The sequence below is a fragment of the Papilio polytes genome, unplaced genomic scaffold, assembly GCF_000836215.1.
Source record: "Papilio polytes unplaced genomic scaffold, Ppol_1.0 DF824135.1, whole genome shotgun sequence".
Taxonomy (NCBI): Eukaryota; Metazoa; Arthropoda; class Insecta; order Lepidoptera; family Papilionidae; genus Papilio; species Papilio polytes.
The window spans coordinates 1,516,909-1,535,872 of record NW_013525069.1 but is presented as its reverse complement, the minus strand read 5'-3'; the positions used below and the strand labels follow the sequence as shown (position 1 = coordinate 1,535,872).

General features: G+C 36.4%; 4 protein-coding genes and 1 non-coding gene across 5 annotated transcripts; 3 read left to right on the top strand and 2 right to left on the bottom strand.

Annotated features, from left to right (window-relative positions):
* Nucleotides 1-1,546: 1,546 nt before the first annotated feature.
* On the top strand, nt 1,547-2,308 carry LOC106099327 (protein lethal(2)essential for life-like). Its single transcript, XM_013277842.1, has one exon. The coding sequence runs from the start codon at nt 1,690-1,692 to the stop codon at nt 2,209-2,211; it is 522 nt and encodes a 173-aa protein (XP_013133296.1). The 5' UTR covers nt 1,547-1,689; the 3' UTR covers nt 2,212-2,308.
* Nucleotides 2,309-13,243: 10,935 nt separating this feature from the next.
* LOC106099373 lies at nt 13,244-14,095 on the top strand. The gene has a single exon (XM_013277905.1). The coding sequence runs from the start codon at nt 13,282-13,284 to the stop codon at nt 14,050-14,052; it is 771 nt and encodes a 256-aa protein (XP_013133359.1). The 5' UTR covers nt 13,244-13,281; the 3' UTR covers nt 14,053-14,095.
* Nucleotides 14,096-15,303: 1,208 nt separating this feature from the next.
* Nucleotides 15,304-15,942, bottom strand: LOC106112005. The gene is made up of 2 exons (XM_013294235.1): nt 15,430-15,942; nt 15,304-15,309 (listed from the first exon to the last, which is right to left on the bottom strand). The coding sequence occupies exons 1-2, from the start codon at nt 15,940-15,942 to the stop codon at nt 15,304-15,306; spliced, it is 519 nt and encodes a 172-aa protein (XP_013149689.1).
* Nucleotides 15,943-16,476: 534 nt separating this feature from the next.
* LOC106099246 lies at nt 16,477-17,186 on the bottom strand. Its single transcript, XM_013277716.1, has one exon. It carries the CDS (start codon nt 17,110-17,112, stop codon nt 16,561-16,563), a length of 552 nt encoding a protein of 183 aa, XP_013133170.1. The 5' UTR covers nt 17,113-17,186; the 3' UTR covers nt 16,477-16,560.
* A 917-nt stretch (nt 17,187-18,103) lies between these two features.
* Nucleotides 18,104-18,185, top strand: Trnas-uga. The gene has a single exon. It is a non-coding gene; the product is annotated as a tRNA-Ser (tRNA).
* The last annotated feature ends 779 nt before the right edge of the window (nt 18,186-18,964 follow it).

Genomic DNA, 18,964 nt, shown 5'->3' with positions numbered 1-18,964 from the left:
TATGTTTCAGCCAATCTAACGATATTATATTTGGTCTTTGTTACGAATAATGTAATTATCAATCTTATTTAAAGGTTGAATTTATTCTTCACCTATAATACAAAAATATAACCAAAACCTACTTAGTGAGCAATTGCTAAATTATTTTGGCAGTAATTAAGTTACGAGTACATCAGTTACAGTGGTAGTGCCCGCTTTAACATCTTAGCACGAATAGGCCGACACGCCCGGTGTAATACCACGACCACACAGAAGACAGGCGTGAAATGGAAGCAATTCCGTGTTTCGTCTGATGAGTGTGGTGCCGGAGGCGTAATTTAAGTCCCTTTCTCTTTACCACCCTTTTATTATAAAGAGAGGTTGGGAAGGGGAAGTGGATTTGACGGTGGATGAGATGCATAGGAAGGGGAAATGTCCTCTTTATGTGCGTCTCCTCCTCCGTCGTATAATGGTAGGCAACGCATCTGCAATTGCGGATGTCTATGGGTAGCGGTCGCTTCGCCACTTTGGCGGTTTCAGGTGGCCGCTTGCTCGTTTGCCACCTTATGTTATAAAAAAAAAAAAAAAATCAGTCTTTTACTAATGAAAGTCAATTTTAGAATTGTAAAAAAATCTAACATTCCCAGGAACAAATCATATTATTGGGTACAGACACATTTAACTCCTACATTCAAAACTTGGTAGTTTTATTTATGTTTTAGTATTATAGGTATAAAGCGAAATTGACGATTCATAAAATAGATTTTTGTAGTAATTAAAAGACTAATATCTGTTACTAGTTTTTGATTAGCGGCATATTAATATTCTGTAAAATATTATCACGTAAGGAGCAAGGGATAATGAAGGCATAATATAAAATCGAGATTTAAAATTGTTGGGTTGGAAGCTAAGTGCTGCCATCTAGGGAACACTTAAGACATTTCATTACTTTCAAAACAAACATTTGTATTGTTAATCAATACTTAATTTTCTTTTATGTTTTTCACGATTATTTAAAGGAAAAGGAAAAAAAATCAACGTCAAATTGATATTAGTAGAAAGCTGTAGTGGTAATAATAACTTTCTAGAATGCTCTTCTAGTGCAACATATGACCTCTGGTGACGAGTAGTAGAAATAATAATCAGGTGTCACAAACAATTAGCGGCTCATGTCAAAATATGGAAATTGTTAATTTTAAGTCATTGAATAAGAAATTGATAGAATATAGAATTTATCAATGCTTTAATGATGTTTCGATGAATTCACTGTTAAATATTTTGTAATTTTTAAAAGTACTTACGTACTGAGAATTTATTGTGGCGACAATTTTAAAATGACCAAATTTTTATTAGTAAATTCATAATGAATTAATAATCTATTGAATATTTTGATATGTCCAAAAAAATTACAATTTAACATATCAATATAATTTATTTGCATTGACGTAAAACGCATATAAACAAAAAAATGTTGGTAACCACTGTACGGGCGTAGTCGCTTCGAGTAGTTTCTAGACGATCTGGAAGTCTCTACCTGTCGCGAGATGGCATTTATCGGTATAAATGTTGCCGCCTACAATACTTTGGCATCAGTCGATAACATTGCGATTGCGTAGTACATGCTAGCGGTACCGGCGAATTAGTAGTACTCAGATTTTCTGCGATATTACTGCACTGTGACTTGTGAAGGTGATAAAAAATCCTGTGAAAATGTCCATGTATCCGTTTTTCATTGAATACGAGCGTCCGCGAACTCGTCGTTTGACGGACCAACATTTCGGCTTGGGTCTGACACCTCAGGACTATTTGACAATTCTTGCGGTGCCTCAAGCTAACAGAGACTACTACCGACCCTGGCGGAACCTTCAAGCTTCAGACCGTGATGAAGGATCCACGATTAAGGAGGAGAAGGACAAATTCCAAGTGAACCTGGACGTCCAACACTTTTCTCCTGAAGAGATATCGGTGAAGACTGCTGATGGCTTTTTAATCGTGGAAGCTAAACATGAGGAACGTGAAGATGAGCACGGTTTTATTTCAAGAAGCTTCACCAGGAAGTATCCTCTGCCTGAAGGTATTGAGGCCGAGTTGGTGACGTCAAAACTGTCTTCAGACGGTGTCCTCACCGTCACAGCGCCATTGAAAGCACCTCCTAAGAACTCTGATGAGAGAATCGTTCCTATCATCCAAACGGGACCTGTCAAGAGGCAAGGTGAAGAAGAACAAACTTAAATGTCTCTATTTGTTAAACATTTTCGGCATTTAATGTATGGTTGTATTTTGTTAATTGCTTTTTGTATGAATGTATGTTAAATCTTTACTTTTAAGAATTAATTAAACTTCACTCTAGTCCCCTTTCTTTGTTGTTTGATTATGAAAAATCAAATCATTTCGTCATTATAGGATTTGCTACCCCGATTCATAAATTGATTACCTGCTTTAACTAATTGGGAATGTGCAATAATAATTTTAATAATAAGTTAGTGTTTATTTGACTGCATTTTAGCGAAGGGAAAGACTTAAACCAACTCTAACTAACTTTGATTTAGTTAACTAATTCGCGTTTAGAAAGCTACATTGTCATCATGAGGAAGGATATGGATTTGACAGGAAATATATTTATGAGACACACGTTGTTTATCACTCAGGCGAAGCTGGGATGTATTACTAGTTTAAAATAATCTTGATAGGTTGTTGCATTTCACAATAAACTAGAATTTTCATTCATTTGTTTTCATTAGAAAATTGAAATTACAAAATTTATTAGACTCCCATCTATCTTACGTTTGCTTAATTATTTATAGGTAATATAATTTTTGCTTTATATTCTCAGTTGAACACTAGATGGCGCTATAATAAATTACAGAATACCGCTTTTATTTCAATTTAATAACGGCAAGTTATACATCCTACATGTTCAACAGAAATGTTAGTTAAAAGAAGGGGTGAGAATTAAATTTAAATAACAATATTTGCGACAAAACTTTATTTAATCGTTCATTACGTTATTTTGAACAATAATTTATTTGTCCAGATACACCTACAATACGCAGTTTATTATCTCGCTCGTGTGCAGGATTCACGGCGGCTGCAGTCTTCTCAGTTTCAGTCATTTTCTTTGGTTCATTGTCATGTTTTTTTCGTCGTCGTGGATTTATGGCACTCTTGTTTATCTTATTTGGGTTTGCATTTACCTTGGTACTTTGCACAGAGCCAGTGAGACCAAGTTTGATCTTGGCTGCAACTTGTTGCTTCTCTTTTGGCGTTGTATCGAGCTGTCCAGAGCTTGAGGTAGACATTTGGTTTACAATAGCATTACGTTTTCCTACATTATCTTTATTTTCACTGCTTGAGATAGCATGTCTATCTTTTGGTGCAGATTTTTTATCTCTATTCCCGTTCTGCTTGGAAATCGCCTCTAACACACCCTTTACATCGGAATCTTTTTGTACTGCTAGTGCTGGCTCCTCAGTTTGCTCCTGCAGTTTAAGCTTGGCGAGGTCGTCCGTTATTTTGATGCGCTCGACGACTTTAACCTTCACGGTCACTTTCAAGCTGTTGCCGGGTGGCAACGAATAGGAGCACCAAGAGATCCTTTCCTGTGCCTCGATCCTAGACAAGTAGCGCTGTATCACAGCGCCTTCTGCAGCGGTCTCGGGTACGAAGCGCACGCGGCGACCGAGCGGGTAGACAGCTGGCCGCCTGCCTACCGCCTCTGTCAACTCTCCCACATGGTACTCGAGGTTCTGCAGACGCTCCACCATCAGTATCGGCTGCCGAGGGTAAATGTTGATCTCTTTCGTTTCATATGTCACCTTGACCTTGTACGGTTGCTTCTTTTTCTTGCCTTTGACATCCGAGGTATTTGTAGACGCAACCGAAATAACACTGCTAGCTTCTTCGCTAGGTGTAGAAGAGCCAAGGGACGCTGTGGCGCCTTTACTACTGTTACTTGATGCGATCACGGGACGGGATCCATCCGATGACTTGACCCGGAGATCCCCAGACGATGTTTTCTGTTTATCTTCAGGGGCTAATTTTTGGTGAGTTACCTGAGGTCCGGTTGCAGCAGTCATTGGCTGCGTGGCAGTCCTAGACTGGGACGCCTTCCCAGTATGTGGGGCAAACGCAGGGTGGGATGCAATTACTGGGTTTATTGGACGAGGCCCTTGGGATGTTAACACCGGTCGGGGACCAGTTGGGAGGTGTGCTAGTCGCGGAGCAGGCGAGGGCTGGACCGGGTATACCGGGCGGGGCCCCATTACCGGGTACACTGGGCGGGGGCCGAGTAGGCAGTACCCCGTGCGAGGGCATGTCGGCACGGTGTACGTGACGTCGGGCCCCACAGCGCTAGCTTGCAGGTTGGCTGAAGCAGGCGCGGCTTGTGCCTGCGCGGGGACGGCAACGGCGCCATTGCTGCTCCCAGCAAACTTGCTTTTCTTTCTTCGTGTCATCTTCCCTTTCTAGTGTTGACACACTGAAGTTAATCTATTAATTCAGTTGTAGACACTATTCAATTTGCTTGCGCACTTTCTTGGCAGAACAACTAAGGTCAATTCTCTTCTTATGAGTGGCGAGTTTAATTGCACAGGGTTAGTACACGTCGTGAGATCACAGCGTATCGCCGCGTGTGATATGGTTGACTGCAGCGTCGAGGACAGGTCCGACCAGTACTGAAGTACTGGCCGTACTGTGCCTGAACATCGCTCCGTCGCACTATTTATGCGCCCGCGGCGTCTGACGTCGCTCGTAATACGTTATCAGTTCATGGGTCAAATACATTGACTAAAAAATTATAACCACAGGTTTTACCGTGACGTTTTCTTGTTCAATGATACGCAATATAAAGAAATTAGATTAATATTTACATATACTAGGGGTTACCCGGTAATTTAGAGTTTTGGTAAAGCTCGGTAGGTTAAAGCTATAGTTTTAAAAAATATAACTACATTTAATTACTAAGCTGTTTTAAATAAACAATTTTGTACTTCTAAAGCTGTAATTCAATATTTTTTCTATATTATACGTTTGATATCCATTGGTTTTAATATCATTATTTGTTTATTACTCATTGTTAATTTATTACATTGGTAAAATATAATTATCGATTCCAGCTTTTTACACGTTCTTTTTTCGTTCTTTTTGCTGCTAAATTTCTGATAGTCCATTCGCTGGGGGCATCAGCGTCTTACATTGGCCTACCAATCCCGGAATATTGTACGGCTGATAAATATTGTATAAAAAGGCAGTTGTTCCTTAGTGGCTCTATATGGCTGTGTGAATTCAAAGACGTCCAGGTCTTATTGCTTAGTTGGTCGTTGCTGCCTGTTTTTATTTTAGCTGTCTACTTTTTCCTCTCACTTTTTATTTACTCTGTGTAACGTTGAATATAATCGTCCTGACACTGTAAACAGGACATAATTCATAAGAAAAGGGAACATACCTTCTTGTAACTAAGTTTTTATTAGTGCCTTTAGGGTTCCTTAACGGTCGCAGCTAGCTAGCCTGTATGATCTGCACTGAATAAATTAATTTACATTGAAATGCAATGTGCTTGATATGTTATCAGCGATTCCGTAAGTTTTCTATCTTACTTCTTACTAATGCGAAAGTTTTATAACATTAGTAAGAAGCGGAATGAACGGACAAGAACGAAAGCGAATCGATGGTTGTTTGTTAGAGTTTGTAGTTTAACCGCTTAAAGGATTTTGATAAAATTTGGTATAGATGTAGAGGTGGATTGGAAGAATACATAGCGTACTTGCTTTTGTTTTTTTTTAATTTCCCGCTGACGTAGGCGCGGGCGCTAGTTCATTAATAATTACAGAGTGTTTAATCTTTTTGTATTTGTTCTATGCCTATATTATTTGAATTTTTAGCTTTTTTTTTACCATTTGTCAACTATGTTTAATAGTTTTAAGTTATTAAGTTTTTTCTCAAGATCGAATCGACTTAACGACAATTATTTCGAAATATTGTGCAATTAACTTGAATAACGTTGTGCAATGTATTCATAAACAAATGAAACTGTTGCGATGGGGTTAACAAAATATTGAACACGTTTTTGTGAACTTTTCGATCTTCAGTTTCATCTTCAGATTATTATAAAAATAATAACTCCAATTAACCTTGTTGATAAATAATTCGCAATTGTTGATAAGCAATATGTTTTTTTTTGGACCAAAGATCCTCTTACAAAAAGAGCTTTAAGTATAAGTTAAAAGAAAATCAAAATTCGAAACTTTGGATGGATGGATTTGTTGTAAACAATCTAAAAGAACACTGCTTATTTTTTTTTATACCGCGCAGACGAAGTCGCGGTCAATAGTTAATCATATAAATATTATAAATAATAGTAAGAATAGTAAATAAATAAATACATAGATGTAGTAAGGATCGCTTTGCTAGCATGATATTTAATGTAATTAAGAAATGATAGTGGTTGGCTTATTTCCTGTTAGGTTTAAATGTGCGTCATGAATGTGGTCGTTAACTGCTTACTTAGACAGTCGAAAAATTGTCAAATAAAAGTATAAATTAACTAAATATAGTAAGGTGCGTATAATCACTGGAGACCCATATCATCACCAGCTCACTATACGTCCCCACTGAGGGGCTCGGAGCCTACCCTAATTAGTAACTAGGTCTTAGTAAGCCTCGCTGGCCCACTGCGGGTTAACTTCATACATATCTTTGAATTTTTCCGCCGATATGTGCAGGCATCACAATGTTTTCATTCACCATAACAACGAGGGATAAATTATGTACGTATGAAATTCTAGTGCTCAAACCTCTGAGCCACCAACCCTCATAGATGACTTGTCAGTTTGTCATTAAAAGATTGGACCACATGTTGATAAGTATTATCCATAAAAAACAAAATAAAAAACTATTTCTACTACCCCTTGATCTTCGCTCCTTCACAAACAGCGCCCTTTCAGAAAGATATATTATGCCTGAGTAACACAGGATACATTTAACAGCATTTTTGAATCCCATGCAGATAATGTCGGGAGCAACAGCTAGCTGATAAATTTTCTAATATTTATTGGGACTTGTGTAACATTTTGCAATGTAATTTATTAACATTGTGCAATTAGTGTCACCGAAGGAAGTGAGGTAAAACCCAGAAAAATAACGGTAAAGCGTATATCAGTAGCTAAAACAACAATAACATAAGTTTAATTAATATCGTTCTAATATCAGTTAATTACAATACATATTTCATTACAATTAGAATTAATTTACGAATACATTAAAAACAATTAAAACACAGAGGTAATAAATGACGCATTTGTACATCACCAATATTAGTTTTAATTAAAATAAAACGAATTTAAAACCAATGTTAAATTTAATTCACCATATAAAAACATCTACACTAAGTGCAAAATAAGTTAACAGCATTTAAATAGAAAAGAGGAGGGGCTAGATAACGATAGGAGGAGGGGATATCGCTGATAAAATACCGCGATTGTTATATAGGTACTACAACCCGTGCGCAATAACATAAGAGTCTCATAAAGTAAGCAATGTCTTTGTCTACGTCTAAAGCCCGCTATAGATGTTCATATCTATAGTTTGTCTAAATAAGATAGATTAGTTTGATAAATAGCGCATATAAGTTATCGAATTTAATTTGTATGAAATTAAATGCCATACTTAATAGACAGGTATCATAGTGACGAAACAAACATGCGGCGAACAATTTTGAAGTATCGATATTCAGTTTAAATAATTATCGAATTAAATCAAATTATTATTTTCTTATTAACTAATTTATAGGACAATTCTAGTATTGATTATAGTGTAGAGAATTTAGCGATGACAGAAATAATAGCGAAATCCAATTCGATTACGTACGGCTGTAGTAGTAATAAACATTTATTTACTCTCATTATTTGTTGTGGTCATTTTTGAAAACAGTTTTTTTTTTTAAATTCATAACTATAAATCTATCGATTCCAACTTCTATAAGAATAAAAATCGATAAGATACATGAGGGATTTTACACAACCCATCCCTACTAAATTTGAAGTGAATTGTAAACTAATCAAAAGTATTTAGACACACTTTAACTGAAAAGACGAGTTGGTCAGTTAAAGCTATGCGTGTGTAGGCAAAATTTTAACTGACAGTTGAATTGTTACACAATTTGTTTGCCTACACACGTTAGTTTCAACTGTACAGTACGACTGCACAGTTAAAAGTGTAACTGACAAATGAATTGGGAAAATTAGAAAGAAGGAGCATTTTAAAAGTCGGTTAAAAAACTTTTGTTTTACCATTACACAATATTGTGTGATTTATTTTTTTATTTTTCTCAAATGTAAAAGAAAAAAAATGTCTTCCTCATATTATCAATACCAAATCAGAAATAATAAAAAAAACCTTGTTTCATACTTAAATAACTAAGAAAATTTCACAAACGATATTGATAAGTCTAGCGTAAACTTCGGTCTGACTATAAATACAGGTCGAATTGCGGAAACGCATCAGATCCCCACATGCAAGCTCTCTGAACACACGGCACGCACCAGCCGGCAGGGAAACTGCTCATCCTCGGGAAGATATTACTAGAAGTCTTCGAGATATTCCCTGCCGGACAAAGTGGTGACACTACTTCTTTCCAATATCTTCTATTCGTTCGGTGAAAAATGGAAAGACGGGACGGACAAACTCACCAAGCAAGGTACAAACCTCTTGGTATTGCAGTGATCAGAAGAGGACCAACTGAGGAGCCGAGCTACTTCGAAACACTACCAACTTCTAACCCTATAAATGCGGAGGAAACTAAGCCACCAAAACCTCCTCTGTCAGCTTTCCAACTTGCGACTGTAGGTAGACTGCCAATGCATACGACGCTGATGCCCCCAGCTAACGGCCCTTGCCCGAGGAACCAAGAACTTCCCGAGAAGAAGAAGAAGAGAAGAAGAAGGAAAGCCAAAGAGCAAGCTAAAGAGGATCCTAGTGTAGTGACCAAATAGCAGAATCCATCGAACGCTCTGGTGAAAATACTTTTATAGGTTTTGAATCGTACTTAGTACACTAGAGCGGAATGGGTCGTGTCCTGCGATAAATCAAATGTAACAATAAAAAGTTATTCAAATTATAAACACACAATTAAAAAAAATACTTTTATTATGTTATACCCCAAAATCTTTCTTGTCATCACTTATATACTTTGATTGTTGGCCGAATTTCTATTTTATTTATTTATCATCACCTGAAAAAGATTTTTGTATGAAATTAATTATATTAAGATTAAATACACTGCTTATCAAATGCTACGTAAAATTGTATCTATTTTTAACAGAACTACAATACATATTTTGACCCACGAACTATTCGTTCTGATAACGCTGGCGACTACGTCAGCCGACAGCTACAGCCGAAATATAGTTTAAAGGTTGACGCGTTCTTGTCAACTCTAATTTAATATAAAAATATCATATCATTAAAACAAATAGTATGACAAATAGTATATAAAAAAGAAAATTATTGCAGTAAGAAAATTGTTAGCTTTTCTATCATAGTAACTAACGTTTCGAATAATTTATTTTAACCGATTGTAAGAACCCTACCAAATAATTAATCGAACGTTATTAAAAAAACTTTTTCTGTGTGCCATTTATGTACGTTGTACACAAGAAAACGTAAATCTGCAAAACTATCATTATTATTATATCGTTCGGTCACTACAGGCGTATCGACTACAAATTTTAAAAATAACAACTGTGTAGATTTGCACTGCTATCTAGAAAATCATCCTAACTTTTGTACCGACAGTCTTGACAAGAAGCAAGAGACTGTTGATGGCGATGAAAGAATATGTCGGCGACATGCGTAAGTCGCTTAGCCATTTAAATCGCCAGCTTTAGTAGGAACCCCACATTTATTCCGATCAAGTGAGTGAACGCGCGCCTTCCTGATGTATATGGCGTGGACTAATGCGCGTTAACCTTAATTCGACGAGATAATCTTTAGATGAATCTAATTACATTTTTTGGTTCGATCGAAAGGCATTGCGTATGGGTAAATTATTAAGTTAACTTGAATAAATGTTTCAAAACTGTAATTTTTTAATATCTTGCGAACACTAAATTATTATGTACAGCGCCATCTATGACATTGATGATGACATTGTTGAACAATTCGAAAGTCAATGCCGTCTAGAAGCAAATATGCGTCGCGAGATGGCGCTGAAAACACTAAAATGTTTTAAGGAATTGTTTGATGTGTTTTAAATTAAGGTATGGTTGTAGAAGCGGCATTTGTAAAATGATTTATTTAAAGTTCATGTAACAGGATTAACCTTTGCCTTTCCATAAAAGGTGTTGTCATGGTTACACATACATTTTAGTTTGAACGTTAGTGTTGTAACGATCATGGCCCAAAAACAATAATATACTTATCGAAACCAATGTGGTGATACATATTTGGGGAATTGCTCCAAAAATATAGCAGGCGCAATGCCTAAAGCTTAAACTGCTTGACTGATTTTTAAAAACTTTTTGTTATCTAACATAAGGTGGCAGACGAGCAAGCGGCTACCGGAATCCACCGAAATGGAAAGCGACCGCTGCCCATAAACATCCGCAATTGCAGATGCGTTGCCTACCTTTAATGGACGGAGGAGGAGACGCACATAAAGAGGATATTTCCCCTTCCTATGCGTCTCCTCCACCGTCAAATCCACTTTTCCTTCCCATCGCTTTCTCTTAAGAAAAGGGTGATAAGGGAAAGGGACCAAAATTAGGCCTCTGGCACCACACTCATCAGATGAAACGCGGAAATGCTTCCACTTCACGCCTGTCTTCTGGGTGGTCGTGGTATTTCAATGGGCGAGCCGACCCATTCGTGCGAAGATGTTAAAGCGGGCTCTACCACTGTTGAACTTGTTCTAAATGAATTAATGTGGAGTGTTAGTTTTTTATTTATTTATTATTACTTAGTAAAGTTAAAAGGCTCTAAATGAACCTAGTATTCATCGCAAACATCAATAAGAATTAATAAATATATGTTCGTAACCCTGTTATGTAACAAGATTCTGAATACGGTGTTGTAAAAGGAAATTTAGATAAGAAAACCAATTTTCTGGTATATCGGCACGCATCGACACGTAGTTTAGACCCCTTATTATTAATGTATAATAAACAGGTGTAGGTAAAGCATTTATAATAATACTGCAGTATCGGAAGGGACCGTACAATATGCTTTAGTTATATTAATAGTAAATAAATAATTCATATCTTACATCTTAGAATAAGAATCCTCTTATAATATAGATCTAAGTTGGCAAGTTCGTTTGATCTACAATTATATCGCCCTGCTTTTGAGACGAATACAATAAAGTTATTGGTAGAAAAGCTGGGACGACGCACTTGTTAAGCTAGTTCCCGTGCGGCTTCATCCGCATGAAATTATGAAAATTTTATTTTATTGTTTACATTTGTAAAATTATCAATAGCAAACGTCAAAATGACATGACATGACAAAGCTTGGCAATCTTGCTTCCTTGATGTTGGCTGCAACTTATGGTCTCTCTCCCACATTAGGGTTTTTATCCAAAATATTTACCACCTATGTTTAATGGCGTGAAAATAAATAGCCTAAAGCGTGACGTAAGTGTAGGGCTTTTTATTAAAAAAGGAATTATTCATAAATATGCTGTAATTGCTGACATTTTAGGCAACAAAGAAGTGTGTGTTTACGCTTTATTATAATACTAGCTGTTCCCCTGCGACTTCATCCTCGTAAAATTATGAAAATTTTAATTTATTGTTTACATCTGTCAAATTATTAATTGCAAATGTCAAAATGACATGATATTATGACAAAGTAAGGCAATCTTGCTTCCTTGATGTTGGCTGCAACTTATGGTCTCTTTCCCACATTAGGGTTTTTATCCAAAATATATACTCCTTAAGTATAATGGCGTGAAAATAAATAGCCTAAAGCGTGACATAAGTGTAGGGCTTTTTATTAAAAAATGAGTTATTCAAAAATAAGCTGTAATTGCTGACATCTTAGGCAACAAAGAAGTGTGTGTTTACTCTTTATTATAATAGTATAGAAGTATAGATATGATTATTATAACTTTGTTTTGTTTTCTTTGAATCACGCAGAGAGTAACGCAATAGCCACAGCATTATCTCTCTATGATACTTTGTCACCAATGAGTCAGTATAAACAAGAAACAGTTGCAAACAAGTAATTACCTAGAAATCATTGTATCGCACAAAGATATCGAAACTTTAAATGAATATATGTAAAAATAAATAAGTTTGAAAATGAATCGTTCAACTCCAAAATACTTTATTTACTTACTATCCGTTGCTCGCGACTTCGTCGGCGTGAAATTAAAAAATGTAGCCTATAATAATAAAGTTATTTAATGGTGAAAGAATTTTTGAAATCGGCAAAGTAGTTATTTAGTTATTTCAATACATACAAAAATCCAAAAATAGAAATCTTTTATTTTTATAATATTAGTATAGATTAACCTACGAATTAAAAAAAAATTGTAGCCCGTATTATGTTCTAGAGTATGCTCTACATGTGTTCTTAATTTTATCAAGATCCGTTAAGCCGTTTTATATATAATAAAAATGGGCAGAGCGATGGCCAAGTAAAAAATTATGTTTCTTTACGGTTGCTTTAGTTATAATAGGGACCCTTAGTTGTAATACACAGTATCGTACTTATTCAGACCTACTAATCTCACCATACTCTCAGTGGTTAAGTTAGCATATAAGTGGCGTATGTTATCAATTTTGTAGATAAACTTCACCTCTTCCTAACCCAGGGGATTTACCACTGTGCACTTTTGTTTGTTTTTCTCCTTAGTTTTTTAAATTATGGATTACTAGATTTTGCACGTGAATCGGTCTGCGTGGCATAAAAAAATCAAAAAAGTAGCCTATATATTTCTCCAGATTATACGCTCTACATCTATACCAAATTTCATCCAGATCCGTTCAGCTTTCTAGGTAAAAAACTCTAACATACATCCTTTCATCCAAATTTTCGCATTTAGATTATTTTTAGTAACATTTACTGAATGCAGTTTTACTAGTAGTTATGGAAACATATTTTTATACGTATTCCAATTTAATATGACTAATGTTTATTCTCAAAGTTTCCGAGAAACAATACGACCTCTTACCTATGAGCGTGAACGTTTGTCCAACGTCCAGAAAGTACTGATAGCGTTTGATAAACTGTGACCCAGCGCCGCGAACTATATAAAGTGACGCCGGGCTGAGGACAAAGCAGTTGTCATTTTGCATACAGAAGATAATGTTCGCATTCGTGCTATTCGCGATGTTGGCATGCGTCAGCGCATCGCCCCACTACCATCGAAGCCATCACCATGGCTACGGCCCCCCATCTCCGTTCGGTTCCAAGGAATTCGACCACAGAGGCTTCGGAATGGAACCTTATTTCGGCAACGATAACGACTTCTTCCGCGACAACATGTTCGATACTCGAAGGTTCTGGGCAGAATTGTCGCGGGAGATGTCTATGCTTGACCAGTTTCTTAACGAGTTTACTAAGCGGTTCCCCAACGGCGTCTCAAGCGAAGGCATAGACTCTAAGACAAATGAATATAAAGTCACAGTTCCATTAAATGGATTCGAGGAACAGGATATCAAAGTGAAAGCCCGTGAAGGAGTTCTGATGATCCAGGCGGTAAGAAGCGCAGGGGAGGTTGGACAAAACAGTTACCTAAGCATGAGGACGTTACCGGCCATTGTCAATGTCACCGGCAGTTGGACGTTTGAAAATGGCGTTTTGAAAGTGGTGTTCCCTCTTCTATCTACGCCGAATGAGGAGGAGACGACCACAGAAGTCGTAACGGAGATACCGGAGCAGTTCAAGCCGGAGAGCCGAGAAGATACGACTGGAGACGACGATAACACAGATGCAGACGTAGGTGTAGCTAGAGGAGACGTTGCCAAGGAGACGGAGCTGCTTACAAACGAGGTACCACACAGAGAGGCGGTGGAGGCTACCACGTACGCTGTGGACCTTAAAGATGAGGTGGATTTCGTGCCAGTCCGTTACTAAATATAATCTAGAATAGGTGATAAATAAACAATTTTATATTTAATATTGTTTTATTTCATATACCAATAGGTTCATTTAAACCGTTAATATACATGAATCGTTACTGTAATTAGCGATTATATTCATTAAAATAATGATTATAAACTTGTTTGCATGTCTTTATGTAGATGTCGTACAAATTCTGGAAAACAATTAGCTTTATCTTTTGTGTAAACAATGATAATTTTATTTTTTAACAAAGTAGCTATCACTTGCATAAACATATTAAATTAAAAACGTTTTAAACAAAACGTTTATTTAATTATTGTTAAAAACAACAGTAATTTAATTAAATATTTTTATAATGTAACGAAGGTAACCGACATTGCTCGAAGAATTGCAAACCTCAAGTGACGATGGGCTGGCCATATCGCCCGTAGAACACACGGCCGATGGGGCCGCAAAGTCCTGGAATGGCGGCCACGGACAGGACGACACAGCGTGGGTAGGCCTCCCGCAAGATGGACCGATGATATGGTCAAGGTTGCGGGAGTATCCTGGATGCGGGAGGCACAGGACCGATCATCGTGGCGATCGTTGGGGGAGGCCTATGCCCAGCAGTGGGCGTCATATGGCTGAATAGTAGTAGTAGTAGTAGTAAAATGTAATCTTTGCATCAATATGGATTCCTCTCAAAGAACTATAAAGATATGTTATACTAATTAATTATGTTTATTAAAATCTTTCTAAGAGATGGCATAAAATGATTACGTCACAGGTCGGCGAATCGCATAGTTTTGCATAACTCGTAAACACTTTTATCTATGAAAGTGCTTAAAAAAAGAAGCGCTGTAAAATAGCCCAGGTGCTAGTAACTCTAAAACCGCCTATGTATAGGATGCGTCAAAACTGCGGTGCTCTGGGTGAGGAAGTAGGAATTTATGAAGTGTCCATGTAAAATGTCACATAACACGGGTAAGCCGCTTAACTTTTTCCTCAAATTGCTGTAGCAGCGCCTACTATTTCAAAATAGCAAAGTTGTAAGAAATGTTTGCTTGTTAATCAATTTATTTAAGTAAAGTTGATGCCAAATGAAGATAACATCTGTGAAAAGCATAACTTGACAATTAACTCATTAAAAATATATACAAATAATTCACTAACACATGTAGCAAAAATGCGCCAACTACTCGTATATCTAGGTGCATAGTAAACAAACAATGATAAACAGTACAACAAAGGTAACATTATTTACAAGAAAAAGATCTGTAGTTACAACTGTAACACAATTTTATTAAAAATTTTGACTTACAATAAAACGCTGTCACCAAACGTTACATTACTAGGAAGTACGAACGCACTTCCAATGTCACCTTGTCTTAAATTATCCTCGCTTACCGCGGTCATCGGAACACTCAGGATTGCTTCATCAACGTACTCCCCGCAAAGTTTCGCCGTGGCGGTCTTTATCGGGCTTTTGTAATTGAATAAGACATTTACGATTCCATCTTCCATAAACCATTGAGCATCCTGTGTCCGTACAATTTGCGGCAAAATTCTCACATCTCTAAACGAAAGTCCATTTGCTTTGTAAGCGTAGAAATATATCACTCGATGTTTGATTCTGATGCTAAAAGTTGCTCCAGTAAACTCCGGCAACGTGTATTTAAGGACGTAGGAGTCAGAACCGACTAATTCATGTATTGGGTTAGTGGTGGTTGCTCCACAGCCGTGGTGCACTTCTCTGTCTGCAAGGATGACATTTCTAGACACTTTATCGAAGAGTTTCTCGAACTTCCTGTTGTTATTACGATTCAATCTGAAGTTGACTATACAGTCGTGGTCACCGTGGCAGTGATGACTCTCGGTGACACTTATTATAATAAACAGTAAAACTACGGAGCGATACATCTTGTACAAGAAGTTATTCTAATATGAGAATAACTGGCGAGTGGCAAGTTATCGGTGGTAGATATCAAAACAAGGAAAGGTCAAGAGTCGGGACTTTATTATTAAAAGTTTATAAGATAATGTTATGCGTCGCAGATTATAATAACATGACATTATTAACTGCGCAATTAGTATCTAAATTTAAACATTTACGATGCGTTAAATTAAATGTACCCATTGCTAACTTTGTAACATTTGAGTATAAGTTAGATGTACGGAGAAAAATATTGTTAAATATAAAGTATACGAGTGTTTAGTGGTGAGAGTATAAGGTGTTGATACTTTATTGCTTTTTAGTTAAAAAACATGACTAGTACATAATAGATTAGGAAACTAAGCACTCATATACCTCAATAAGATCACAAATGTAAAATGTATTTATTTTGTATTATCTGGTTTTATGTTTGACACAATTAAACTTTTAATGCGGAAGAAAATATTGGAAGGAAAATTAAACGAAAAAAAAATTGTAAACCATTTTCATTATAAAAACTTTTAATAATAATTAAATTTGTAAAATGTAACAATATTTATGCATGTCTTAAAATGTTCAAAACTGCAACATTATGAACCACTTGATTATTGCGCGATTCTCAAATCTTCATCGCTTATCATTACTTTAGTCAGATTCAGAATGTCATCGTTAATGTCATTATTGCAGGTGACAACATTTTCTATTTTCAGATTCGTTTTATAAGAAAATTGTATAACAATATCATCGTCCTGTTTGAAATATTGCCCGGTTTTGGCATCCACTATTGTCGGGAGTATCCTAATATCTTTGAATACTGTCACGTGACTCTTTACGGCTTTCAAATACATCACCCTGTGTTGCACTTTGATAGTCACATTGTCTTCAGAATATTCTTTAAGGGAATATTTAAGATTATAAGAATCTACATCGTAAAATTCTCTTATCTGTTGGTCTGTAGTGTTGCCGCAAACTGCTTGATACTTTCTGTCCATATTGATTACGCTTGAGGATATATCTTCAAATACTTTTTCAAAATGGCGATTATTGTAACGCGCTTGCCCGTATTGTCTGTGTCTATGTCTACAAGAGCCATCTTTGTGACAACGATAGCTGTCAACAGCAACGAACAGCAGAAACAGAAACAGGAGTTTGTACATTTTTAAGTAAACTGTACGCCGTGAGCGATAGCACTGTCGACTACTTATGTTCGAGGGAATCAATCGACATATGCGATTGTCAGGCTAAAGTTCAAAAGATAAGATCTAGTGATGTAAATTTCTTTTCTTCAATTATCGACATAACATTTTGTAAAATCGATAATATTACTACTTTATTCGATAATAAAAGAACACTGCTAATTATATGGTAATACTAACTTCATAGCATTTATATGTCTTTAAATAAGAGCGTATTTCTCTTCCTGAATGAGGCAGTTTCTATTCAGGTTTAGAGCGCAGATAACGTTCTTCCGAACGATTTGAATTTATCTCAGTTGAAAATTAGTTTTTGCTACATTTGTAACGCTTGAAAGTACGTTGTACCAACTTAATACGATAAGAATCGTTCGTATTTAAAACATACGATCGAATAATAATCGAATAAACATCGATCGATCGTTAGAGTCAAACATAAGGAACTTTTATCATATGTTTGTGATCTCCATTAAGGGAGGTAAGCAGTAATTAGGAGGTCATTATCCTTGTCAGGACAAGATTAGCAGGCGCGTCATATCTCTCGCTGTCCCAACGAGACCCGAATGCTGTGTTTATTGCAAAAGCAACCTTAACTACGGAGTCTTAGTAAAGAAACTTAACTGTATGTGGTGCAAACAACTATTATTATGAATTGTCATTGTTTATACGTTACAGAAAACATTGAATAATATAAGTAACACACACACACACACGTGTATGTATGTACGTATATGTACACCTCTTTAATTTAATTTCAGTAGTTAAATGTATAATCTGGTAACATTTGCTCTGACAAGAAAATATAACGTAATGCGGACGCGCACCTTTTGTTTTCCAAATGCAAAATAAATAGTTTGAGTCTGTGTATAATGTTTAAACAAGTGTTAATTATATGTGCTTGTATTTTTAACTGATCAGCAATAAATGGGTTCGTAATTTCACCATATGTGATGTAGCTGAGGTGTCCGAGTGGTTAAGGAGTTGGACTTGAAATCCAATGGGTTCTACCCGCGCAGGTTCGAATCCTGTCCTCAGCGAAATTTTTTATTACATTTACAATATTTGGTATTCATTAAAGTTTATATTTCACACACGGAAACGTTTATCCGATTAAAATAGAAAGGTTTTAAAATTAAACTTTATCTTTAACTATGCTTTCATCAGATTGCATCGTCTGTTAACTCTGAGTGGTGCAACCTTTAATGAAAATACATTAAAACTTTAGGTTTTAATGTAAGTAACGCAAACTTTTCCTCGCAGGTTACATTAATAGAACAAAGGCTTATAGTTGTTGGATTATGAATGCTGTAGCACTTAAGTAGTATGCAAATACAGGATCTGTAAAGTTATTTAATGGCTAGTACGGAATTCAGATTATTAAGAGCAAACATTCTTAGCCTAATCACAACCCACGTACATCGGATCACGGTGTTGTGTTTTTGAATTCCTCATTCGACTATATTACCGTATTCTAGCTCTGCCTCTAATTGTTTAAAAAAAGCTTGTAAGAGATAAACGTAGAAGCCAATTGCGTCTCTCTTTACGTCCGTCCGAAATCTCTCGCAGTACTGGTTTTAGCGTCTTCTGTGTGATCGTGGTATTGCACCGGGCGATTCGGCCCATTCGTGCGGTGATGTTAAAGCGGGCTCTACCACTGTTGAAAGTATGATATAAATTTCTTTAGCTATTATTTTATGTGTTACAGTTCAAATAAATGGGCGCCGTGGAAGTTTTCAACGTATACGAATTGCACGTCGCGGTGTTCGTTGGTGCGATTGTGATGAATGTTCTCAACAATAGTGTTTCAACTCGTCGG

Excerpts from the sequence above, each read along its gene's own strand:
- LOC106099327 (XM_013277842.1), top strand. The coding sequence starts at position 1,690 with ATGTCCATGTATCCGTTTTTCATTGAATACGAGCGTCCGCGAACTCGT.
- LOC106099246 (XM_013277716.1), bottom strand. The coding sequence starts at position 17,112 with ATGTACAAACTCCTGTTTCTGTTTCTGCTGTTCGTTGCTGTTGACAGC.
- LOC106099373 (XM_013277905.1), top strand. The coding sequence starts at position 13,282 with ATGTTCGCATTCGTGCTATTCGCGATGTTGGCATGCGTCAGCGCATCG.
- LOC106112005 (XM_013294235.1), bottom strand. The coding sequence starts at position 15,942 with ATGTATCGCTCCGTAGTTTTACTGTTTATTATAATAAGTGTCACCGAG.